The sequence below is a fragment of the Acanthochromis polyacanthus genome, chromosome 8 (genome assembly GCF_021347895.1).
Source record: "Acanthochromis polyacanthus isolate Apoly-LR-REF ecotype Palm Island chromosome 8, KAUST_Apoly_ChrSc, whole genome shotgun sequence".
NCBI lineage: Eukaryota > Metazoa > Chordata > Actinopteri > Pomacentridae > Acanthochromis > Acanthochromis polyacanthus.
The window spans coordinates 23988018-24015743 of NC_067120.1; the positions used below are offsets into that span (position 1 = coordinate 23988018).

Below are 27726 nucleotides of genomic sequence, written 5' to 3' on the forward strand. Positions count from 1 at the left end.
GCGCTAGAAGCATATAGGTTTAACGGGAAAATCATGTATAGTTTTAAAAAACGTCAGCTCCAGGATCGGTGTCTGCTGTACTTAAATAATAGTAGTGATTCATTGATAACGCTGCAGATTATTGGTTAATTTCGTTTAAAATTTGCATTCTTAGCAGATACTTCCCTCATCCCAATTAACAATAATGTCAGTCAGGAAACATAAAAGACAAAAAATGTGAGATTTTTTTTTTTTCAGATGGTCAAATACTGGATGGGATGGTGAGGGGAAAGAGACTTGTAGTATTCGCAGCTCCACCATGTCAGTAGTGTTTGCCCGGTCTAGGTAGGACGAAGCCTAGGAATGAGGATATGGAATGTGATAACAGATGTGAGAATACCTCTCAATGGGGTATTTGAGAGAGAGCCCTTGTGTAATTGACATAATCCTAGGTGATGTCTTAGCAAATCTGCTGCAAAATGTTTTAATCTTATACAGTGATAAATGGATGAGATGATTCCATTTGTTTGTAATTCGGTTTCCTTGGTTCAAGTAGTTTTTACAGGAAAAAATGTAGATGGTGTGTAAGAGCAAAGAACAAGGAATATGACTTTATTGGTATGACAAAAAATGCAATGTATTGAATATAATACATAATACATTTGTAATTATTTCTACAAATTGATCTGCAGTATAGTATAGTTTGCTTTAAGCTGTCAAAATATAAAATAGAAAAGAGTTTTGTTTATTATGAAATACAGTTTTGACTCCTTACTCTGTCAAAGAATAATTTTTTGCCGTGTAACAGGAGAAGAGAAGGGGTCTCAAGCTTGTGCTTGAAGGACAAAGACATGGTGGAAGGAGGAGGAGGAGGGTGTATGAGACACAAAAGAACAGAGGCCTCCATCAGTACACGTTCCTCTGTTCAGCAGCTGAGCTAATCCACATGCTAGCAAGCTTCACCCCATTCACGGTGGGGCCACGAGAATGCCCGGCTGACCGCCCATCTATTTATTTAGGTTAGCAGGCTGTTGTACAGACTTACTACTGTACCTATTCAGCTGCTCAAAACAGGCTCAGTGTGTCTCTGTTGGGATTCTGTCGGAAACGTACACTTTCAGGAAAATGCAGATAGAGGAGAAGAATAAATTACTGGAGAAATTATTGCATACTTTGTCTTTCAATCAAGGAATATGTCTAAAATATTTTGCAGTAGCTTTGGTACCTTTGCTTATGTGTTAAATGTCAGGGATATGAAGGTTACACTTTTTTTGGCTCTTCTATATGTGCTTTACATGCTTTCTAATCTTTTTTTAATGTGTACCTGTATGGTGTTGACTATTGAGTAAAAATGAAAAAGGTTTCATAGAGCAAGGACTAGATGAGTCAATGTGATATGGATTCCATATTTTTTGAGACAGTTTTTTAACCATCACTTCAGATTGATTGATGATATTGTGTGTTTACAGTAGAAAATTTGTTGTCTGGCTCTCTGATGACCGTGTGTGTGTGTGTGTGTGTGTGTCCTGCTGCATCCTTGGATTTTTTTTAGCTCCAAACTAGACAAGCTATTTTGATTGGCCTGCTTCCCACTCTTTTTCTCCAGTGTCCCCTTCAGCCTCAGCTGCCTTTCTCCTCCCCTTTAGTATCCCTTTATCTTTTCACCCTCCTCTCTGTCTTGCCCTCCCTCTGTCTATTTTTCTTTTCTTCCCTCTCTTTTGTCACTTTTGCTTTAATTTGCTTCTGTCTTTTTACACCCCACCTCCTCCTGTGTCACATTTGCCTCCTTTTCTAGCTCTTTCTCCCTTCCTATGCCCCCGTTTTGCTGCTGTCTGTCCATCTTTCCGTCTCTGCTCTTGCACTCCCTCTTTCTCCATCGCCCTCTCCCATTCGCTCATGTTTCTCCCTCCTTTTCCCCTTTCTTTCTTTCCCTTTCCTCCTCCTTGCCTGCCTCCCTCTCTCCAACTAGCAGCAGTTGTCAGTCTTTTTCCAGCTCTCTCTCTCTCCCCCTCTGTCCTGACGTCACTCCCTGTTTGCATAGCTATTGTCTTACAGTGGCTGCAGCAGCACTGGCAGCAGCCCCTCACCAGATTTTTAGTTTTTCACTCCCTCCTTTCTCTCGCATCTCTCCGGGAAAGACTCTCCCTCTCTCCTCTCATTAGTGAATCCTACAGTGGAATGAGAAGTGAGAGAGTGACGGAGAGGAGAGGATGACAAGGAGGATATAGACTGCAGAGAGAGGAGAGATGCAGTAGCTAGCCACAACCACATCTCCATGTCCGGATTTCACCACAGCTTGCCGTTGCTGTGAAGGATTTCTGCTTGTTTTTATTCTGTGTTTATGTAGTTTTAGATTTAGTTCTCCAAAAGGCCCCCTGTTTTTTGGCGGCAGGACTAGCTGAGCGTGTATGTGCGTTTCGGAGGTGGGCTTTTAAAGCAGCAACGGATAGCGGAGCTGGGGCATCTGGCCGTCTGGGAGGCAGCGACGGCCGGCTGGCTGCATTGTGTTGCTTTGATGACCCCCGCTGTGTAGCTGCCTGCTCATCAACCTCCCCTCTCTCTCTCTCTCACCCTCCCCTTTCTCTCTCCTCTCCTTCCTCCTTCTCCTCCTCCTCTCTCTCCATCACAGCTCCCGGTCCAGCCATGTTCGGCACAGAGTCCTCATGTAAGTACCACCACCATCCTCCTGTCTCCTCTGTGTATGTCTGTTTATGTTCCTTTTTACGTTTGTGTGTGCTTTATCTTGGGTAGAGGAGGAAAAGGAAATTGCTAGATTTCCTCTGTTCCTGCATCCCTCCTCTCCTCTCTTCTTCCTGTTTTGCCTCCATGGTTGCTGGTGGCAGATTGCATGGGGAGAAATCTGGGATCTACCATTTTAGCACGGAGGGTCTGCACTACAAGCTAGCTGGTCATGCTGAGCTTACCGCCTGCCTTACATTCTCTTACTCTGAGCCATGGTGCGCTACTCAGTGTCTGTGTGTGAATATCTGATCACCCTCTGTCGATATGCTTCGGTTTTCATGAGTGTATTGGTGTGCTGGGTTCATGCAAGTATGTCCTTATGCATGTTTGCATTTATGTGATTGAGCATGTCAGAAGATGGATGCTTTTGCCACTGAAGCATCAGCCTCCTCTCTCTTCTTTCTCTGGCTCACACGAATCGCTGTAAGATGTGAGGCTATCATTTCCAATCTTAGATGCTACTGAAGCTAACATAGCGTGCTGCTGTAGGGTATATCTGTCTGAACATGTGTGTTTTGGGCATTGTGCAGCTCCTGACCTCTCTTAGAAGAGTTTGTAGTGTTGATCTGTAGATGGGCTGGTGTCTTCAAGTGAATCCCTTTCTGCCCTCTCTACCCGAACCTCACAAGAAACCCTTTCACTTTGATCAATACCATGATGGTCCACTACCTGCTCAATGCTTCACGGAAGTCTGAGCTAATCTAATTGATTCTGTCATGGCTACCCAGTCAGAGCCAAAAGTAACTTATTTTTTGACGTCAGATCAGAGCTAGCATGCACACCGGCAGCGGCACAAACTGTGCTGTGTTAGCATTCTGACTGTGATGAAAAGCTGTTGCTGTATTACTCCTCCATCAAACAGTTGAGGGTAATGTTGGTTTAGATCACATCTTTTTATTGACCAAAGCTTAACTAAGATTGTCTGAGAGTCTCAATTTGAGGTCATTTGAGAGTCAAAGTTGATGTATTCTCTAAGTTAGTTTTTCTGCAACTTGTCCTCATTGTTTTTTGATTACTTGGTCCGTGTTTTGCTTTTGAAATGGCTTGGGCAATTTCACCGCACACCAAGTGCAATTTAAAGCAGATATTATCAAAAGTCAAGATTTATCATTGTATGGGTTACATTATGTTTTTGGTTGTATTTCTTTAGTAATCAAAGTAAATTGTAAACTATAGAAACTTAGACAAAAAATGTGTGTAGTGTGTTTTACTCTTACTTGTATTTTAAAGTTTGCCTAGATGTTTAAAACATCAGGTGACTAAGATGTTAATTATATAATCTGATAAAATGGAAAAATAAAAAGGTTTAATGGAAGACAAGTTTAAGAAATGCTCATCCAGTACACTTAAAAATGATGCATAGTATTCTGTTCCTAAACCATATAATACTTGAGCAGACAAACTCGATTTCACTGACAGGTTAGATTTGCTTTTCTGTGCGCTGTCAGTTCTGTCTCAGTAGATGTGATGATTTTATACAGCCTGTGTAGTTTATGGACACAGATCTCCACATCTGTAGAAGAGATGGCCCCTGTGACCTTTTGAATTATTTGCCAGTCTGTTGCCTCTTGCCCACCATGCTGCTGTTTCATACGAGTCACTTCTGTCCCATGTTGGCATAGGGCTATGTGTTTTTCCATTTTGTCATGTGTGCAGTTTCAATCAGGCCAGGTAGTAAATCATACTTGAATTTTTTTTGAACCGAAAGTAAAAGGCAGTGGTGCTGCAAAGCCACAGTGCATATACAACCCAGAGTACAGATAATATTAATCAGTGTTAGCCCATTAGTAAGCTCCTGTACACAAAGTATGATTTAGGAGTGCTGCATTTGGTGTTTTTATATCCTTTTATAATACAGAGTTAAACAAAATGCATTCATTTGATTGACTGGTAATGGCAAATGGTCAAAAGCTATGACCAATTTTGTAAACAAATGTCAAACTTACTATCTAATTGTGTTGCTTTCATTGTTACCATACCATTATACTCAGCCACATAGAATATGAAATCAGTGTTCATCACACTGCTTCCCACACCAGACAAATTTGTCAGTGTGTATTTAATGCTGGATTTTTTTGTCCAAAATCATTCATTGCTTTTTGAGATTGAGCTGACAATAGGCACAGAGAGAAAACAGAATGTCCATTCAGCTCTGTAGGATTAAGTAATAAACTCAGCAGCATGTGTTGAAATTAGGGCTGGGCGATAAATCGAATTAATTCGATTAATTTGCATTTTTAAAACCCGACGATTTGAAAATTTGCGAAATCGTAAAATCGAGGCGAGCTTAAATATATTCTTCTTCTGCCTTTCACGACTTGTGCACTGCCGTTTGCTTCCGCCTCTCATCTCCTTCCGCCAAAACACTCACATCCCCGTCATGGCGGACAGAGCAGCAGACGAAGAGTTGGTCACGAGAAAAGGGCCTCATGTTACATCGATTATATGGAAGTGGTTCGGCTTTGACAAGACTGACACAGAGCAAACTACAGTCATGTGCAAGGTTTGCAAAAGTACTGTGAAAACGAAGAGTAGCGGCACAACTAACCTCTTTCAGCACCTCTGGCAGAGGCATGCTAAAGAATGGGAAAAGTGCCCGCAGCTACGGGAGTGCGGCATAGGGTTGCCACCCGTTCCTTAAAATACGGAACGTCCTTTATTTGACAATTAATTGTAGCGTCCCGTATTGATTCAATACGGGACGCTAATTGTTCCGTATTTTCATAAATGTCCCATACACGTCTGTCACACACGCATCAAAACTGCATAATAAACAAAATAAAACAAATATTAAGGGCAGCCAGTTTCATCTTCCTTAGACCTAAGTAGCGAGGACCCGATGCGAGGTTCAGCAGGTCTGTTTGCCGGTTCTGCCGCGGATTTCCTGGTTACAGACGCTGCTGCTCCCACGTGTTTAAAAATGTCTACACCCAAAACTCCACCACGTCCAAAGAAGCAAAAACGTTTTCAAAAGCACAGGCGTGAGTGGGAAGACTGGGACCCTGGCAATAGGTACAGGGCAAACTGTGGTTTCTGTTGCTCATAGACCAATTGAAGTAAGGCAGCATCAGGAGACCAACATGTAAGAACCATGAGAACAGAGAGAACCCAACCAGCAGGTCACAGTTTATCATCATCTAATCATCTCCTGAAGTCCCTTTGGTAAGAGACATCAGTACATGGTTGTGAATTTACCAGAGGATGATTATAGTCAGACTAATGTGGCCGTAGATTCTACAGTATTTTAGTGACTCAATAAATGCCTAAGTTGTTTAATAGTATTTTAAATATCATTTATTTAATAGCCTATATGTGATCAATAAATGGCCTTTACCTATCTAAAGAAAAACTCACTCAGAACTCTGATATGTTAATGGTACTAAATAAATAAATCAGTAAATACATTCATACACACATAAATAAGTTATTACATTCATTGTGTTAAGAAAAGATTTAGATGGGAAAAATATCTGTAGAGAATTTCTTTGTCCAGCTTTCTGCATTCAGTTTTTGCAGAATCCAGTATTGCACACTGGTTGGCCATTACATTTTATTAGTATGGTTTCACTGTTTAAAATGATGCCACATCTTTTTAGACAGAACCTGTGATCATAAAACAATACCAAACTCTTAGTTTTGTGTTAATAAAGCACTTAAAGCTTTAAGTATGACTAAATGCTTTTTTCAGAATTAAATATACCACTCCTTGGGTGGTTGTGGCCCCACGTTTGTTAAAGTTGGAAAGATATTCACAGATTCAGAGTTGCAGCATCAATAGCACATTAGATATAGGTTGTCAAAACCTAAACAATGCCTCTTTCCCATCGTTGTAAGGCAGATGTTGTGCTACAAGCCCAGTTTTATCAAAAGTAGCTGTCTTTCAAGTTGCAGAAATAACATTGGTGTCTATGAGCAGCCGGCTGTGAACAGGGACCGCCTGCAAATTGCAAAACTGCTACAACAGCGAAGAGAGACACAAATATTCAATAACCTCACTCTGATACACAGTCCTGTCACCAGAATCACTGCAGCCTTCAACTGGCTCCAGTTGACACCAGTGTTAATTCCTGCAGCTTGATAGACAGCTACTTTGATAAAACTGGGCTTGTAGCACATTGTCTGCCTTACAACGATGGGAAAGAGGCATAGTTTATGTTTTGACAATGTATGTCTAATGAGTTATTGATGCCGGAAGTCTGAATCTGTGAATGTCTTTTCAATTTTACTGAACTGTGGCCCCGAGGAGCCGTGGTGGGTGTCCTTTATTTTTGTTTCTGAAAGGTGGCAACCCTAGGCATGGCTAGCACTAGCCATAGCAAACAGACCGCAAAGAAACAACAAAAATCGATTAAAATTGTAATCGTCCAAGATGACTAAAAAAATCGAGATTTTATTTTTTGGCCATATCTCCCAGCCCTAGTTGAAATATAGAGGTAAATTGAGCCTCTTTAATAGGCGATTTCATTGGAATAGCTTTGTTAGGAAACGGTTTGGGTCCAAGCTTATATCCAAACAGCAAACACTGTATCAACAAATGAACTAGACACAGTTACAAAGTTTTTGTCTGAGATACTGAAATTGCCTCTAGAAATTGGGCCTATGTTTAAGATTATTCATGTGAATAAAACCGCTTGTATCATGTGAGCTGCTGATCTACTGTTCTGGCCAGACTTTCATTATCTGTTATTTTTTTGGGGGGAAATATTTGCAGTTGTTATTCTTATATGATGGTCTTTTTCATTGTGCTGGTCCAAAATGTGATAATTTGCTGGTGTCACAATCCCATCGGTCAAGCTGATCATCTTGACACCTGGTTCTGACAGAGGCTTTTGTAAGTCTTGTCCAGCCTTTACAGCAGACTGTGTTCCATTGGGGGCACTGGACCTGCTCTACGGGGGTGTCTGATTTGTGTATTTAATAAGCAAATGTCGCCTCAAGTAGATTCAGAGATCAAGAGTAACAAAAATCTGGCAGGCTCGAGCATGCATGGCCTTTGCCCAGTACAGTGTCACTCAGCTTCACTCTTAATAAAAGAGCTAATATTAAAGGTTTCATATATTTGCTTATATGCGACTGTCATAAATATAGTCATATCTATAATAATTTTGCGACCTTAGAGGAATTACCTTGTATAGTCTTTTCCCAAACTGTTCCTCTTTCAACTTCTGGGCAGCATTTGACATTGTGGGTCAGCGTTCAGGTTTGATAGGAAATGTGCCGAATTGCTTTCTGGCACCAAACAGGGTGGACTCTGTTCCCCCTTTCTCATAATGACAGATGGTAGTGGCAGTGAAGAGCCAGGAAAATCACTTCCAACATATTTATCTTCGTCAGTGCAGCAAAAGACGCACCAAATGTAAACCGCATTTGTTGAGTCTTGCCATATAAGTTGAAACGATTTGACATGTGGGACAGTTATGTACACTTCAACTGCTTGTCCATCTCCTACCTGTTTGTTTGTTTATTTATTTTACATTTGAACAAAATGTATTGTTCCTTAAAATAATAGAGCAGATGTAAAGAAATGTATAGTAATTGCAACGGAAATCCATAAAACCAATGTGACTTTTATATTTTAGAGACTTCGAATAACTTCAAATCAAACTTTTACTTTCAAAAAGGGCTTTTGGAAGGGATGTCTCAGTGTTAAAACCTGAAATGTGGTTCTTCATGAGTCATTTCCATCAGTTTTCAACAACCATACGCACTTACAAATACACCTTACTGACCCTAGTGTACATCGTCCACTTCGTACACGTCTAAGTGCCGTTACCTTGTCACACCCAGACAAGGCTCATTTCTAGACGAGCAGTTCAGCACAGGTTTGGGTAAATGGTGACTACATTCTGCCTTGCTATTGCTCCTTTGGTCTGTGTGGTGTTGGATGCTGTGAGGAAGAAACTGATTGTTCAATAGATCTACAATAGGCCTACACTTGATGAAAACAGAGGTCAGTACTTGCAGTTTTCTAGGTGGTACGACACTTTATTTCTGCCTGAAGGGGTATTGATTTTCATGGGTCCGCACTAGTGACAGTCGTGAACGGAGGTATTATGTTTTCAGGTTGTCTGTCTGTCCAATATCTTCAGAAATGTCTTGAGGCAGGTTCTTTAAAATTGACTCAAATATCCACAATGATGAACTGATTGATTGATCTTGAGTTCCCACCTTGAAACTGTGATGATAATCCTGTCAGATTGAAGATGTGTGTGAAGTACATGCAGGGCCGGCCCTAGGACTTTGGTGGCCCTAAGCAAGATTTTTTTTGTGGCCCCAAAACATGCACAGGGCAACTACCAAATCACATGCACAGCTTGTAATTGGGTTAAAACACACATGCACATGATTGACAGCAAATATTCAGCCCACTCCTGAACTTCCTTTTTGAAGCCATGATGCCATCTCTAGTGCTACTGCTTTTCCATTTGTGGCTTCTCCAGACCAGTGTAATCGATCAAGTTTGAAACGGTGCCATGGTGTCACAGTAGCCTAATGTACGCACAAAGCATGGACTCACCAACTGACTGCTGGTTTATTTTTTCTTTCCTGTATTTTTCCCATATAGTTTTCTAATAAGCCAGTTTAAATTGATATGTTACCATGATGATTTATGTTTTATTGGAATAAAGACAGGCATGGGCGTAACCACCATCTCAGAAGTGAGGGGAACAAATTTTTCAGAGCGATTTATCATTCTCTTACATTTAATTGCACCGTCCTTAGTGGCTAAAGAACCACATAATCCCTAACAGCCACAGTACAATACCAGGGGACCAACTAGGCTAGTTCTTTAAACTATAAAGTATAAAACTTTAAACTATAAAATCTAAAGTTTTAGTGGCCAAACTCTAGTTGAGTTGACAACAATGTCCCTTGAACATCTACTGAACGAGTAGCCAAAGGTGCCAAACACTGAACATGAAATGATCAGTACTGCCTGGTTTCTCCCTGCAATAGATATCTTATTTTCAGGAAGTTATAGTCTCTCCTTACCTGTAAAGACCCTACATCCTTGTCCCTGCTGCTGGCCTCTGATCCATCTCCTCCCTGACTCTGCTCTTTCTGTTATGGCAATAAACATAAAAAATGTGGTAAGTAAAATTCTGAAATAGCATTAGGAAGAGTAAAAATTGCAGTAGAATTTAACCTCAAAATCACTTTAACCCATAGATACATTTTTTTTCTCAGCCACTTATATATTTTTTTTCACCTCTGCAGACCCTGCATGGTCAACATTACTGCTGGCCGCCGCCTCTGGTCCATCTCCTGCCTGACTCTGCTCTTTGTTATGGAAATAATCATTAAAAAAAATCTGAAAATCAAAATTCTGAGATAGAATTAGAAAGAGAAGGAGTAAAAAATAGCTGTAAATTTAAACACTTTTATACCATAGATAGCCTATTCTTTTTTCTCCTCCCTGACTCTCCTCTTTTGGGACCAAAAGTCTTAAATACACGGAGAGCAATTGTGAGCACATCTTCTGCCCAGAAATGAAAGAGGACTGGGTTTATTCCAAGAATAAACTAATTAGCTAGTAATGTAACAGAGGCAACCACATTTGAATTATTGTTAACTAGCTTAACATATTGATATATTGCCACGTTTTACCTTGTCATCATTTAGCTAAAAAGTCTAACATTGTTTGCATCCAACAAAGTCACACAACTTACACGGTTTGTTTGGAAAAAACTGTGTAAAGTTTTTTGCTTCTTGCTAGCTCTGGTTGGTTTGCTAAACATTACTCCAGACGCACGTTCAGCACTGCTCAGCACAGCAGCACGTCTCCAAGAGCTGAATGAATGATGCCATACACATATTAGAATTTGTAGTCTCTTTGCAGCAACATCCATGTCATACCTTGTACTAAATCTGTTTAAAGTCTGGTCAGACTTGAATGTAGACTGCCCCTTGATTAGCTTGTGAATGGCACACAACTGCAAGGTAGTAATTCTAGTCTTCCTTTAATTTGAATTAGGTTTTATTGTTAGTGCACAACTAACAGTAACAAAAAGTAAGAGAAGGGGGAAGTAAATAACTTATTGCTGAATTTTCAGGTTGGATTCAAGCCAGTGTCTTGTAGTAAAATAAATGCACTTCAGACCAATCAGTCAGTTCTGCTGCCTCGGGCGATTGATTGTCTGAGAGGAACAGAAATCTTGTTATACAATTGTCTGGGGGAATACTTGGTTCTGATTAGCTGCAGGATGTCCATTAATTGATTGTAAATGCTTGAAAATTTAAATGAATGGTCTTGGTGTTTATTTTATGCTTAAAAACCTCATCTCTATACATTAAAGTTGCATATTTAGATTTTTTTTTCATGAAAGTGATCTCTTCATATCTTAAAATCATTTAAATGCCACTCGAGACAGTTGCTTTTGCTTGAATCTGAGAATCTACCTTGTCCTGGTCTGTCTCTCACTTACACCTCTCCACTCATTACAGTTCAAGGCCATTAGCAAACACACAACTCAGCTGAAACATGGTAAAACGTATTTAAGCGATACAAATATAGTTGTCGTATTGAGGTATTTTAGCGCTATATGTTCAAATCAGAAACTGATTATGAAGATGAATAATAATACAGAAACCTTCTCCCTGCGAGTTGACAGTATTGGTTCCTTAGGTTTGTTAGGTTGTTTTCACTGGAGAGGAATTTGAATTTCTTTGGCCAGCTGAAATGGTGTAAGCATGGCAGTGCCTCGCAAGCTGTCCATTATTAAGAATTAATAGACAGTGTGGAGGCCAGAACTGTCCATTATGCAGTGGCATCCCCCTTTTTGCTTATCATAGCTGTGACCTGAAGGGACCAACACTGACAAAGCATTCTTTTTTAGCATTGCTATTAGTTTAACAAGTTCTTAGATGCTCAGGTGCAGAGCTCCTTTGTGATTTTGATATCTTGTCCAGTGTTCTATGATGACACTGTGCTGTTTTGGTGAGCAGCTTGTACTTCATTCTTGTATGCCTTCTATTACTAAAATTTAAAAAATCAGGAGCAATGTCCTCACATGTAGATGAATACAATTTTGGACCTGAACATTTGTTTGATGGGTGGCTTTTACCATACTGGAATGTTAGTAATTATGGACACACTGTGTGTTATTTACACAGGGAACATGCCTTGTATTATAATGTTAATTTCAGGATACATATTTCTGTGGGAGATTGTGTTGATCGCCAACCAGTCACAGCTTCCCATCGTGATCATAATGATCTTTTATGACCCGTGTGGTGTTATTGATAGTAAAATTCCGGGAACCCACTGTTGAAACTGAAACGATAATGTAAGGAATATGTTGAATGATAGTGGGTGTTGTGATCAGAAAAGCCTCAAAACCATTATGGATCAGTTCACTGGTCGCACTTAGAGTAAAGTACAGGTCGTCTGTCCTTTCTCCCTAGCTTTCACAGTGCTATATTGTGTGTGTAGCATATTGGGCTTTTTTATGTCAGTTTCAGAAATAATGTAGATGTTGTCAAGTCTTTAGACTTCAGAGGTGCATCATTAGCTGTCGTTCTCTATGGTGCACTACACAGAATATAACAGTGCATTTTAATGCACAGAACTCATTGTTGTCTTGTCGGGCAGTTTACCCACTGCCCTTGGGTTTTTTGAATCTGACATAGGCAGTGCACATGTAAAATGAGTTTACATGAATGAGTGTAAGAACACAAATTCATTTTATTCATTTTCCCCATTCGTTTATATTTACTTCGCCAAAGAACGCTGCAGAGTTATGTGGCGATTGGCGTACATTTGTCCTTCTGTTTATTTATGAATCTGTCCATTTGTCTGTGCACAACATTACTCAAAAACAGACTAACAGATTTGGATAAAATTTTCAGGGAAGGTCAGAAATGACACAAGGACCCAGGGTTCTCGCTAGGATTTTTTTTCAGCGTAACGGCAGGTCCTCCTGCACGCACGCGCAATAAATGGGAACGCGCATGTGCGCATGCGCAATAGACGGGAACGGGTCAATCGACAGGAAAGTACGGCTGAGGTGGGGAGACATAAATTACCCTAGATAGGCACCCAGTCGATTTAAAACAAACGCACATGGCGTTATCTGTCAAAATGACAGCGCAGCGGCCCTAATCACAGTGTTAACCCTTCCTGTTCAGCCCGTGGTCAGGAAGCCCGGGGTTAACCCCCTTCACTTCCTCAGCAGCCGTAGAGGCAAAGACACAGGAGCCCAGCCGTATCGAAGAACACTGCAGTCTTTATTGTCTATCAACAGTGGCTGAACTGCACAGTTCCGCCAACCCAGCAACTACACACCTCTCCACCTCTACCGACTGCCGTCACGGGCTGCATTCAAGGTAGCTTGGACATCTCGTTCTCCCCCTCTCTCCCACACACACACGCTGCTCTCTCTCCCTCTCTCATGACGGAGCCACACACTCTCATAACAACAGCGTAATCTTTGAAATGCGCTGGCATAGCGGCCCTAATCACAGCGTAATCTTTTAAACTGAGTGTAACGGGCCATTAGACAGTGTAACGGGCCGTTATGACAGTGTAACGGGCCGTTACGCTGAAATGCGCTGGTGAGAACCCTGGGACCATCTCATTAGAATTTGGCAGTGATGCGGCTTGTAGTCTGGATGCACGGATTTGTTAAGGATTTCTGTATCATTGTGAGATAGCGGCACAGTGTCACTGTAACTTTGACAACAAGTGAACACTACATCAGCTGCTTGCTGATGATCGCCTGATTGCGATTTTACTACAAATCGACCACCGTGGACTTATATGTCGACTGAGCAGCCTTGGCGGAGTACTGTGCTCTCTGAGGGCTTTTCTTGTTGTAGTTCTGGCTTACTGATCAGAGTCCATGTTCAGTTTGAGAATTTCAGGCTTGTAACCTTTAGTGGTTCAGTTTTCTGTCTGGTCTTCCAACACTCTGATCTGTTGAAGACTGTTAGGGTAGGGTCTCCTTGTTGATGGGATCGTCTGACTGATGTTTTGCTTAACCCTTTACGCTTCAGTGCGTCGTAGGTGTACCGCCGGCGGTACACCTACTAATTTGCATAGGAATTTCAAGAATGTCCGACGGCTGCAAACCCGATTATACAAACACTATACGTCGATGGAAAGCTTAGATTCTCATGAATCCGCTGGTATAAACCACTTTCAGATGCGATTACCACAGCGGGTGAGAAAAACACATTTGTCCGACAAAAACAAATATTCATCCGTCCGTTCTCTATACACGGCTTCAACGCACACAGCGCGACTCACATTTCCGGGTTCATTATTACACACAGAAAAAAAGATTCCACAAAAAACGGCCATAATTCAACCTTTCGCATCCAGACAACACAAGCCAGTAAACTATTTTTTCCAAAACATGTCCTGAAGTCGGTATAAAATCCACGAATCGGTCGTTTTCAAGGAAATGCACCTCGCGATGCGCGTCCAATATTCCCTGTATTTTTCGTAATTTTTTTTTATTTAAAAATAGAATATTAGCGATTTTTTTTGTACTGAAAACGGCTGGAACTGACTGAAGCTTAAAGGGTTAAGACAGTGGTTTAAATTGACTATCACATGAAAAGGGGAACTTCTAGAATCAGCCTGGACCACTGTAGTTAACTCACATGTGTATACACCACTAAAACATTTCAAGACTTTTGATTGATTTTATTGGTGAGAGTGATGACAACAAAAGCAATGTTCCCAAAAGCCAAGGAGATATATTAAAATTATTTTTACAGCGCTGTAACTGTATTAAAGTTGATTGTAATGCAAAGATAACAGTTTGGTTTCCTGTCCTACACTAATATTAGATTTTGAATTCACCTTTAGCTGTATGTTAAAATGTGCTTCTGTATTGACCATGTCTCTACTCCAGCTCACTCAAGTACAGATAATGAGTTAAAATTGTTTTTCTGCTATTATTCTAAATCCATATTAATCCATATCCATGCTGCATTGACATGCATGTTAATACAGATCTTCATTGGTTTGCGTGTCTTCCTGTGTGATTAGTTTGCTGACATCAGCAGGATTATATCACTTACTGTATATCATGATGTGCATGAAACCATAATTCCCTGATTATGTAATATGAGCATATTTAGAAGTTGCAACCTAAATATTCTATATTGTCCACTTTTATATTTGTGATGCAGCACATTTTTAAAATTAATGAGCTTTTCAAACTCTACTAGGGTCTTTTCAGTCTAAAATAGAACACCGCTGGTCCACATACTCTATTCTAAATGTTCTGCCTGAAACCTGAATACTACACTAAATGTAGACCAGGCTATTTCTGTGTAAGATTAATGTTAGCGGTATGACTTCAGATGACAATGATTATAGGGAAATGCAATTGGCAAATGGAGGCATGTTTTGATAGTGGGAGGATTGCTGCGGGCCATACCTTAGTCATATCACTCCAACATTGTATAAGTGTTATTTCATCAGTGGCAGATGATGATATTTTTTAAAAGCTGAATATGATTTTGCCTGTTGCCTGACAAGATCATATCATCTTTCAATACAGTGATAAGCTGCTAATGGGCTTTGAACCGAACTGAACTCCAGGTTGTTTATTGTATTTGTTTGTTCCACTATTGGTGCCCAAGAGCAGAATAAGGTGCTTACTGAAGATGGCCATTTGATGAAAGCACTCTGATGGCAACCAGCTGTGTCTGTTGCTGTGGTAACCCCCGTAAGAACGGCAAAACGGCAGAGTGATCGGGTTTCTGTGGTAACTGCTGACTTCTGCTATTTTTGTCTCTTGAGCTCATATAGTGGCTGGAAGTTGAGTAAGCCAAAAAGAAGGCTTATTGTGGATAAGTACTTTATCTCATCCAATGAAAAGGACACTAATGTATTCTCTTGGGTGATGACCTCTGACCCTAAATCCTCATCCAGCAGATGCAAGATTTAGAAACCTTTCATCAAAAAGCTTGGGTAACATGTTGTTGATACAATGAGGAATTTTGCAAGAGGAAATGTCAACCTGGTAGCAACACTATTGTTCACTGTTGTACACCCACCACCGCAAAGTGCTCAATTGCTCATTCGCTGCCACTGTTGGCATTTGGTTCTCATTCTGACAGGATACATCTACCCTAATGACTTAGCAATTTGTTGACACATCATGGCATGTTATTAGAAAGCATTTTGCCAAAGAAAACTTAACGTATGCACAGTTCTGTGTTTTTTCTGATATTAATTGAAAATGTAATGAACTGAGAGTTATCCCAGGTGTAACTAAAGAATTTTTTTTTTTTGCTTTAATTGTGTGTATGGTTTGAATAGCTTTAAAATGATAACAATGATGACTAAAATTAATCTATACAAAATACGTATATGATTTAGTGTAATTTTTAAAGAAAAAGTACAAGTGTTCCTTGAGTAGGGCTGAGTACCGAACTTCGGTTCTTTAATGGCACCGACCGAAATGTTTCGGTAGTAATCAGGCGTGAACTAACCGTGACATCACCCGTTGGTTTCAACGCCGAGAAAATGAAGCCCGGATTTTGCTACTTCCTGGTCGCCATTTTGGATTTTTTGGAGCCAGTGACGTAAAAAGCTTCATCAAACAGGCTGGACCAGAGAGCAACTCGGGGCAGGACCAGTCAGTGGGACTGTCAATCAAGTATAGCCACGCCCCCTGGCTCCGCCAACTTTAACGATTTATTTAAAATTCAGTATTGATTTATTTTAAGATCGACCACCTGATCTCTCATTTTGACCATGAAAACTAACGGGAAAAAAATCCTGAGCTGTAGAAAATCAGTCTATCAAATTTTATTTTTTCCAAAAATGAATTGGGGTCTCTGGAGCAAGAGCTTTTTGGAGCCAACCCGAGCGGACGGCGTGATATTGCAAGTTTTGACACTTCCGGGTGGGCTTCAATTTTGGAGCCAGATGCTACGTCCATCTTTATATACAGTCTATGGTAGTAATGAGTATCAAAATAAGCCTCGTCTTTTGATTCCATGTTCCAGTACTTATCACGTGATTATGATAAAGCAAACCTGTGATTGGCTGTAACATTACACGTGATTGCGGCAAGCCGGAAAAAAAACATGCTGTGGCGCATGCCCCCCCCCCCCCCCCCCAAAAAAAAAAAAAAAAAAAAAAGAACTTTAAAGAGAGAGTTCAAGAGGGCGTGAAACCTTTAAGAGGTAAACGGGTGGGGTCCGCGCAGTCTGCCCGGGGGATTCAACTCGGCGGGCCAGGGGCGGCCGCTCGGTGCGGGAGGATCCCCTCGCGGGACCTCTCCCCGGGTGCGGGCCGTCCCCCACCAGGTGCATTTCCTCCGCGGAGGTGCGCCGCGACCGGCTCCAGGTCGGCCAGGAAGGGTCCGGGGGCGAAGGTGGCTCAGTATGTACTGAACTGTACATTGCTTGCAAATGTTCTTTTGCAATGGAAATCCCTGGAAAATTAAACTCAAGATGTGAAAAGTAATGTGTAATGCAATTTTCATTCTGTTAGAGTATATATTGTAAAACTGGTATGGAAAAAAGTATCGATTAGGAACCAGTATCGAAGTGAAGGTATCAGTATTGGTACTGGTATTGAAACTTTTAGATTGATATCTATGGAAGCGAATGTGACTCAAAACTCAAATTCAAAAGCATTTCTGCTAATGCTTTTGCATTTCAAAGTCATGGCTGCACTTTTTGACTCAAAAATGAAATTAAAAAGCAATATTCCAAAATGCAATTTCATTTTCTTCTTCAACACTGCTCATTCTGTGACGAAATGAAAAAGCAAAAGCAAATCACATTTGACATTTAATTTTCAAAACGTTCACCAGCAAAAAGGTAACAAAATTCAATTTCAAATGTCAAATTCGAAAATGCAAAAGCATTAGCAGAAATGCTTTTGCATTTCAAAGTCATGGCTGCACTATTTGACTCAAAAATGAAATTAAAAATCAGTATTCCAAAATGCAATTTCATTTTCTTCTTCAACACTGCTCATTCTGTGACGAAATGAAAATGCAAAAGCAAATCACATTTGACATTTAATTTTCAAAACGTTCACCAGCAAAAAGGTAACAAAATTCAATTTCAAATGTCAAATTCTAAAATGCAAAAGCATTAGCAGAAATGCTTTTGCATTTCAAAGTCATGGCTGCACTATTTGACTCAAAAATGAAATTAAAGATCAATATTCCAAAATGCAATTTCATTTTCTTCTTCAACACTGCTCATTTTGTGACTAAATGAAAAAGCAAAAGCAAACTCAGAAATGCTTTTTCGTTTTCGTGCTCACCCCGCAAAATGTGTCTCAAAATTCAAACGCAAAAGCAATCTCAAGTGGCGCAGGTAAGTGACGTCACGGACCCCAACTACAACTAGATTTGACTGGAGACCATTGGAGACTCGACGTGCAAGCAGATGACTCCAGCTCGCAGCTTTTTGCTGTAGGTTTTCTACTGCGGTCAAGTGAGCCGCCCGCTTTGACATTAATTTTCTCCAAAATTCTACAGTAAAATCAGGTGATATTGTACAAGGTGGTAGCTGGGACGACCCCTGACAAAGCCACAGCGAGAGATCTTTGTCACCGCCTAAGGATTTCCAGATATGGACAGTCAAAATCTGTATAACAGGATGTATTTGCAGCGGACGTCTCTCAGCCTGGCTGCTCAGCGCCTGTGATCGCATTACCGTATTACACAGAATAGCCGCGCAACGCCCAGAGTGCGGGCGGCTCACTTGACCGCAGTAGAAAACGGGAGAAAACCTACAGAAAATTGGAGAAAATTAATGTCAAAGCGGGCGGCTCACTTGACCGCAGTAGAAAACCTACAGCAAAAAGCTGCGAGCTGGAGTTGAACGCGGGCCGCTGCGTCGGGTTTATCTTCTTGTTTATAGATCTCCTGTTCAGTCACCTGAGCTATTGCCCCAGTATATGTGCTATACTGAAAGGAATTGGTGTCTTTTCTCAGTAAACGGTATTAGAACTTCTCTTGGTGTTTTTGTCGGACTGAGGTCACAGACTGTCACCAGTTAATGTGATGGAGATCGTCACACTGCCGCAGTGAAGCGATATTTCCACTCTGTTAGCTAGAAGTCCTCATTAAACCGAGTATATTACTGGTAGACTCAACAGCCGTGAGTCCAAACAGAGCAATAACGACAATGTTAAAGCTGACAACAAGAACATTTTGGAACAGTTTATTGACGTCTGTGTGTTTTGAACAGGCATCGGTATAGTCACCTATGCTATGTGTTGCTCACTGTATATCACCAGTTGATGGGAACACCAGTTAATCTTGAACACCGGACTACTCGTCGCCATCTGCTTGCACGTCGAGTCTCCAATGGTCTCCAGTCAAATCTAGTTGTAGTTGGGGTCCGTGACGTCACTTACCTGCGCCACTTGAGATTGCTTTTGCGTTTGAATTTTGAGACACATTTTGCGGGGTGAGCACGAAAACGAAAAAGCATTTCTGAGTTTGCTTTTGCTTTTTCATTTAGTCACAAAATGAGCAGTGTTGAAGAAGAAAATGAAATTGCATTTTGGAATATTGATCTTTAATTTCATTTTTGAGTCAAATAGTGCAGCCATGACTTTGAAATGCAAAAGCATTTCTGCTAATGCTTTTGCATTTTAGAATTTGACATTTGAAATTGAATTTTGTTACCTTTTTGCTGGTGAACGTTTTGAAAATTAAATGTCAAATGTGATTTGCTTTTTCATTTCGTCACAGAATGAGCAGTGTTGAAGAAGAAAATGAAATTGCATTTTGGAATATTGCTTTTTAATTTCATTTTTGAGTCAAAAAGTGCAGCCATGACTTTGAAATGCAAAAGCATTTCTGCTAATGCTTTTGAATTTGAGTTTTGAGTCACATTCGCTTCCATAGATATCCAGCCCTATCCTTGAGTTAATGACCTGATGCTAGAACTTGAGTAAAAAGCCCTTTTGCCATTTTTTTTGGTCAGAGGAACTGCATGAATGATGCCTTTTCCCTTGAAAATTCAGGTAGTTGTAGTAAAAAAATGTGTGCTTGTCAAAAATTGGTATTTTTTTCTTGAATTCACTTATATGTATTGATGTATTTTTTGTAGTGAATGATGATGAAGGTAGGGATGATAATCGAGAACTGGTTCCTCGATGCCATCGATAAGAAATGCATCGATTTCCCGGAATCGAATGCCGTTTTGAGAACCGGTTCCCGTTATCGATGCCTTGACATCACTTTCACTGCCCTTACTGCTTTCACTTCATCCTGCCGTCGCAATTTCTGTCAGCGAATTCCCCAACTAACAACCTCCAAACCACAACTCTAAAAACGACTTACAGTCTGCCACACTTCACATACATACCTGTGCTACATCTGCGATTCCCCTGTTTCTCTGCTGGAGACCACAGTCAGCTGAACGCCACCCTCATTTCCATCTCAGAGCTAGCATTATATGGCTAGCTTCGACGCACGACCGTTAACACACATTTGTAATACTTTAAAACGTTGGACCCAGAGAGCTGGTGTGCAAATACAGACCTATGGACATTCACTGCTGCCCGTATGTCATTCTTTTAAAAAATAATAAATAAAAAACGTTCTGTCTCTCCAAACTGAACTGTCACTAGCCTCGTTGCGAGAATGGGGCGATAATGGACCAAAGTGATGGATGCCAACCGTCATAAAACCAATGACGAAGAAGAAGCCTCGCCAGACCTGCCGTATTCAGTTGCGTGGGTGCAGTTGTTGCGAGATTAGAGCCCACAGCGGGAACAAACCTATCAGGCATTGATAAGAGAATTGATAAGGAATCGAATCGATAAGTGGCATCAATAATGGCATTGACATCAATAATTTCTTATCAGTTATCTTCCCTAGGTGAAGGTCCCTTACCTTGATCATTTATAGTTACTCAGTTCTGTGCAATTATTTAAGCCATGGAGGGTTGACACCTGAATAATCTGGAAACTCTTTAACATCATCTGTAGTCGTTTTACTGGCATTCAGAATCTCCATATATGGACTAAAAGCTAGTTGGGAAACTATTCTGCAAACAGGACCAGCTCCCAGACCATTTTCTGTTGCCATCCATAACTTTGGCGGTGCATAACCTGTGCCAACAGTAACAGCTGAAACACTGGAGCTTTAATGATCATAGACTTGGCCAGAATGAAGCAAGTTGAGGTAATTCTGTTGCTTAATTCATTCCCAGCATGTTCACCCTGCTTGCTATGGATTTTGTTAAATATATCTGAGAGTCCATGACTATATTTTTAAATTGCTTAATATGTTAAGCATAGGACAATCACTTGTGGCTTTTCAGTGGGCTTGATTCCCACCAGCGCCAAAAAGGACAAGTCAATGTGTGCTTGCTCATGTTCTGTGTGCTACTCTGGCCTAAACTGCCCAGTAAATGCCATTAAAGCATGACTTCAGAGCTACATGGAGATGCTTTTGAATTAAATATTTGTCTTTCAGTCATTTTCTATGCTATGGTTTGATATTAAAATGTTTGGATTTGGTATTTCAAAAAAATTAAAATGTGACAGTTGTAAATATTATCATAAAATGTTAATTGGAAGTGTCAGAATGTTAGTATTGGCATTCAAAAGCCAATGCCGATCAGCCAGTAGGAATGTCAGAGTAGTTCCCAGTTTATTAAGTTGGCATTCATTCCTAACTGATCCATGCTTGTCTGGATTACAGTTACCCATAAAATGATAAGCAAGACACTTGCCTGTAGCATTTATCAAAGATTAGACGACTAGTCACATAACCAACAAGGTTCTGTGTAACGGGTGTCGATTTAGTCAGTTGGATAAGTTGGACCCTATGCTGTGGGTGGGCGAGGTGAAGAACAAAAACATGACTGTTCTCGGCACACACCCTCAGCCATAATTGTTTTGTGTGCTTGGCTTCTGATGAAAAGGGATCTTTTTTGAGATAGACCGCAGAATGAACTTGAATATGATTAACACCTGGGGCTGCACGATACGGACATGATATTATTTGGCTTATACAAGCTTGTCTGTGTGGAGAGTATTTAAAAGTTGATTTAGAGGACAGACAATGATGCAGAGTTGCAACAAAAGCAAACCTTGGGATTTAAAAATCCTCTTCCTTCCTCATTAAACAAAGAAAACTAAATCTAATTTCTCTGTTGCTTCATCGTTTTCAAATTATTAGCTTGCAATACAAGGAGAAATAAATTGTGGCAACAATAATTTCACAATCTTTACGGTTATATTCAGTCCATTTTTAAGTTGGCATTTGCCCTTTTTAAACACCACCATTCTGTGCAACTGCCTGTGTAGCTTGTAGTGTATCTGTAAGTATAAATTCCTGGATTTATGCACTCCTTAATGACAAATTCAGGAATAATTTCTGTTTGGCGAAGCAATAAAGAACAATTTCATTATTAAGTAGCATTAGCATTGGGGTAAAAAAATATCTTTTAGCCTCTCATTGTCTCAGTAGTGTTGCTGTTAATCCCTTTTAGAAGAGGACTACACAACAGGGCCATTGGTAAAGAGTGCTGCCTGAATATTCCTCTCGGTTGTTCTTCTAGTGATAATTAAATCGGTACAGTGGCATCTCGTACAGGAAATCGCTGCATTTGTCATCATCGTATGAACATAGAACGGCGGCTAACCTTGTCAGCCTTTTAATTTCACTGGGCTTTCTCTATTGTCATATTCTAGTGTTTCAGCAGGCTAAACAAAGAAAGGAAGTGCCTTATTACTAGAAGGTCATTGGCTCTAATCAATGGATCAAGTGGGAAATTTAGTGTCTGGTGCAAGGAAATGATGTTTCACCCTAAGCTTAAAACTGCTTCTGATGGGCTCTCGAGCCAGGTACTGAACCCTCTGTTTTCTCCGTTAAAGCTAGTCATCTGGATGAATAGGGTGATACTGGGTTGGTGCTAGGAGTGTATAGCTGCACAAGACTGCTGCTTAAAAATGGATTTGGATGGATTTTTAGGAAGGTCTCTGGATAAATAAAAAATAATTCCACTGCATTAATCAAACTACTGAAGGATCTTCTCTATCTGTAAATCTGCACTAAGACTCCTTCATCCATTCTCCTGTAGGGTCATTTAGGGGTTGTCATGGTTACCTCTGCAGGAGGAGGCTAAGGAGCGTCCCCCACCCCCGCCCTCCTTCATTAAAATCCATGTTATTGATTGGCTGGACTGGTATCTACAGAACCCCCCTCTGTACTTGTTCTGCTGGGTTACTAGAAGGAGAGAAGGACAGAGCTGGCTTACAATTGCATCGGTCTGCTGTCACTCTCAGACAGCGGCCAATCAAGAAATAGAGAACAGACCAGGGGCCCTCACTAGTAAATGTGTTCAATGAAAGACGACTAGCTTCTGCTTAGATTTCTGCATGGATGTGGAGAAACATAACCTTGACTTCTGGTGAAAGAGGGGGACAAAATCTCACTCTACTGTATTTTTTCCCTCCTACCAAAGATAATTGAAGGCCTTGTCAGTGTGTTGGTGGCTCTAGTGGATGTTTCAGTGGAATGGAGGGTAAGTAGTGTACTGCTGCTTCGTTTTGTCTGCAGCTGACAGGCTGTGTGTAGTCAGGAACTGTATGGTAGCTATGTTTCTGATCTTTTCCTGTGCAAATGTCCTTTATATTGTATACAGCAGGTGGTCCTGTACATTTTGTATTGATATTCATGAAGTGGACGGTTTGCTCAGCGCGTGGGCGATGGCCTGCTGACTGTGTGTGTGTATTTGTGCCTCTTTATGTCTTAGTTGTAGACTTGTGTGTGTGAGGGATATGCCAGCTGTAGCTGATATCTGTGTTTACATAGTGGCTTGTTGAGCAGGGGTAGAATAAGCCTTGTATTTATTTTCTGTGAATGTCCCATATGTTTGTTTTTCTTTGTTTACTTTTAGTCTTTGTGGTAATGGAAAATAATAGAAAAAATGAATGGTTGTCTGACTGATTTTTGTCAGCATTTGCAACCTCACTTCACAAAATCTTAGTTGTTATTTTTACGGATTACAGCTGGGGAACTATCCTATCCATCAATTGGACAGTAAAGCAAAGAAAACTAATAAATAAATCTTTCTCCCTCTCTCAGTTCTCTTTTTTCTAGTTGCTTGATTGACATTAAATACATTAATTGTTATAGTCTGATGAGAACAAAAATTGAAAACAAAATTTTGACTTTTTTTCTAGTTTCAAAATTAAAACAACACAAATCAATTTGAGTGAAAAACAGTTCCTGCTGACAACATCAAGGGTACAACTAAAGACAAAATGAAGAGTTTTGAAGGTTTTTACAAATTTAGGATAATATTCTCATGTTCACAAATAAATACAAGCTCCTAGAAACAATTGTTCTCTTGGCAGACAGTTTTTATTTTTTTATATTTGTTAGTTTCTATTGTTTGACCACACCATCTTTGACTTTAAACATTTGGATAATACTTGAAAGTATGCAGCGTGTGATTTCAGCACAAAAAAACTTCATGTAGTGGCACATTCTTGTTAGTTGATTCTCACTTTGTGTTGAGGACTAGACACTGTTCTCATATGTTTGGATTTTTAGCAATATTACAGCACTGGATCTCATCTATGTTCTGTAGTGATTTTGCTGGTATTTCTTTGATCTCTTTTGCATTTCTGCACTCAAGGGAAAGGGCACCAGTTTGGATCTACATTCTTTGTTTTCTAACCCAAAATAGGTTTCTAGAATTTTTGAGTGATTTTGAGTGAGTCCCTTATCTCTCTCTTTCTCTCCTTGGTTGACATCTCTGTATTTTTTATTAACGTTAAAGATGCGTTTTAAGTATTTATTTACAGTGATGATATTAATTTAACTCGTAATGCACTGATAGCAGCTAGTGATTGTTGCTTCTTTTGTGAATCAAAGATGTTTGTTGCAAACACTGGTATTTATGTGTATAGCACTGTACAGTGACACTGTTCAGTGTTGTTTACAACGCTAGGTCAAATTCTATTCACATCCACTTGCATAGACATTTGGGTACAAATTAAAGACAACGGCACAGAAACATGGGAAGAATCTCTCATCAGTATTCATACGTGTTATACACACATCGGGACTAGCTTACCAGATATTGCTGCTGTGACAGATGTTGGCTGCACTCCGCCTTGCTCAAAGGTCAACAGAGGTAGTTAGACCCAGACAGGCCTTGCTAGATGCCTAACTAGTTAGGGTAGGCATGAGCAACTGAGCTGGAGTGACTTATAATCCAGGGTAGGATGCAGGCAGCCTACAGCAGCTCCCAACTTTGTCTCCGGTCATCACCATATTGCTTCCTATTGCTGTGATATTACTGTGACTTATTAGACCATCCTGGCATGACTGCTCTGAGCCCTTAAGGTTGCAACTATATTTAAGATTAATTTGCAGTCCAATTCCAAAATGTTCTGAAAATATCTCAGTACCACTATTTCTTTCACATTGCCAATCCACTATGCATTTGTGCATCTTAACGTCTACTAAGCTGTTCAGGCGCTGCTTGCATGCACTTAACAGTCTAACAACATCAAAACGTCAGACAGAAAATGGTTAGTGCTCCAGTTCCACAAATGAAGATGCAGTTTACAGCATCACTTAGCACTGCTGCGGCATTTTGTGAAATTTGGTAGTGACATACTATGGGACACACAGTTCAGCTCCTTATGTTAGCTGTATGTCTCTCTACTGTATCACTGTTTGCAAAGTGTTTTTTTTTAAAGAATCCAGTAACTTAGTGTACAGATGTAAGATAATTGTTTAAAAGAGAGCACCTATACCACCAGCACTGCAGGAAGAGAGTGTCTTTGTGGGTGTTCACATCCAAAGTGAATTAACAGTGTAGGATTCCGAGTTTGAGTCGTAGTCTTTCAAATTTAGAAAAATGGAGCAGGAGATCCATTGTAACTCTCTTCCAATAGCATTCTGGGCCTAATTTAAGATAAATGTTGAGGTTACTTTTAGTGTTTTCTGTCCATTCCTAAAGGCAGTATGCCTGTTGTTGAGCCTTTTTAAACATATAGTGGAAGATAGAAACATGAGTTTTTGATACATGATTAAAAATGCTTCTTGTTTGTTGTCTTTTGGAATTAAAGCACACAGATCTGTATCTCTGTGTCCAAATATCCGGTTATGAGTGTAATTATATGTCTGAACGGCTGCGTGCTCACGTCCGTCTCAGTGTGTGCCTTTTATCATTTCAGTCAGGCCAGCAGTCTGCCCACCGTCCCCTTTTCAATAAAGGTCACATCTCCTGTTGTCTCTGGTGACATTTAGTCTCGAGTCTGTCTGATAGAATTTGTCCCTTCAGTTCATCATGCTACTCTCCCACCTTGCTCTCTTGCTGCTTTCTTACAATAGTAAGTCATTGGAGTGGTCTCCACAACGGTGAAAGAGGAAGCTATTTGTTGCGTAAACAGGGTCACTAATTTGAATCAGTGCACAGCAATAAAAAATTGTGCAAGAGAAACATTTTATACTTTTGCAAAGACTATGGTGAATTAAAGAATTTGTTGGTTGAATGATTGCTGTTTTGAAAACTGATAGTAAAAGTTGCTTATCAATTAAAAATTTCAGATCCCAGCAAAAAAGGCTTTCAATTCAGAGCTTTCCTTTGATTTGTGTGATTTTTTTTTTTAAGCTGATTATTTTGGGTTTTTGTAGTAGAATAGCAATTTTAAAATGTTACTTAAAGACCCCTTCTTTGAAAATCATTAACATGTTCATATAGGGTTTCTTATGTGCTGGAAAACCCGTCATGAGCAGCATATACAGTCAACGCTGTGGCTGAACATTTCCACCTTGAAACTGTAGTGTACTGATGGCAGTCTCAAAAACAAACACTTCAGGGTTTCATATGTAACAAGCCTAAGAAACCAATCTTGCCAACTTGCAGGGTGGGTTTTTCTATAACATTATTCTTCCTCAGAACTGGTTTTTAGTTTAAATATGTATGGCTGAATTTGGATGGATGATGAAATTTACTTAGTGTTGACCCTTGAAGACACTTACACAGAAGGCATGAGTTAGCCCAAAAGTCAGCAGTTGTAGTCCAATTCACTTTTTGTCAGATTCGCTGAATACCTCGCCCTGGTCTGCTAGCTATACATTCTGTGTGCTCTGTGGGTGTTTGTACCCAGCCTGGGCTTTGTAAATGAGAAACAAAGTAGTCTGGACCGGGCCACACAACACTATTCCAGTGTGTCCTGTGCATGAGCACAAAAGTGCACTGGATGGGAAAAAAGAGAGGGGGCAGTAAGAGCAAGAGTGACAGTGAATGTGGAACTTGCTAACTATCTAAATATCAACAATCATTCTCCACATTTCCTGGGTGAGAAGGTAGGGCTTACTTAATGTCAACAGGGCACATGGACACACAATTTGAACTGGTGTTGTTTCAGTCGTACTTCAGCAAAACATTCTAGTTTCATAACTGTAGCTAGTGTGGATCATTATGAATGTGAGGATGTTCCTCTGCAGTGCAAGTTGAATAAATGTTAAAATGGAGATGGTATAGGCCTGACTATCCCAAATGCCAAATTTACTGCTAATTGTCTTGAGAAACAATTTTCTCTCCATTCCTGAAATTTGCGTGTTCAAAGATGCATAGATTCCTGCTCGCTTTGAGTCTTTTTTCCCCCTACTAGCTAAATTCACGATTGATCAGTTGCTGTCTACAGTGTTTGTAGACAATGTATGTTTCAGTGACTGTGGCATAAATGCTACATGGGACAAGTACAACTAAATATTCAGTCTATAGTGCACAGTTTGATTGCTAAGCCATGTCATCCAACATTTCATTTAACAGATGCTTTTATCCAGATTAATCCATCGTTACCCAGGCATGTTTTGTTTGCTAGAAGCTCACACATGGAATTATCCATATTATACGAGCACGAGTTAATGATTAAAAGTAAGCATTGTCCAGCTGTTTATATAATTTGTGGGCAGCAGACAAACTCTGTCTTATTTCATTTTCACCCTCTCTTTAATTAAATGTTGGCATTAGTGGTAGAAGGAGTACTCAAGCTGTTTTCTTCACTAAAGCTCTTACACGGTA

The 27726-nt window shown here is 40.2% G+C and overlaps 1 protein-coding gene across 7 annotated transcripts in view; it reads left to right on the forward strand.

The window, feature by feature from the left end:
- LOC110961023 (suppressor of tumorigenicity 7 protein homolog) overlaps positions 1 to 27726 on the forward strand; it is a 69391-nt gene that overhangs the window by 12248 nt on the left and 29417 nt on the right. Inside the window, exon 2 of one of the 7 annotated variants that reach the window (XM_051951903.1) lies at positions 2609 to 2644. The exons of 1 other annotated variant lie outside the window; for it this stretch is intronic. In XM_051951903.1, the coding sequence (XP_051807863.1) occupies positions 2623 to 2644 (22 nt within the window). In that variant the 5' untranslated portion in view covers positions 2609 to 2622. Of the gene's footprint in view, positions 1 to 1805; positions 2645 to 23046; positions 23200 to 27726 lie in introns of those variants that run through there. 5 more of the 7 variants (XM_051951904.1, XM_051951902.1, XM_051951906.1 and 2 more) reach the window with 5 other exon arrangements.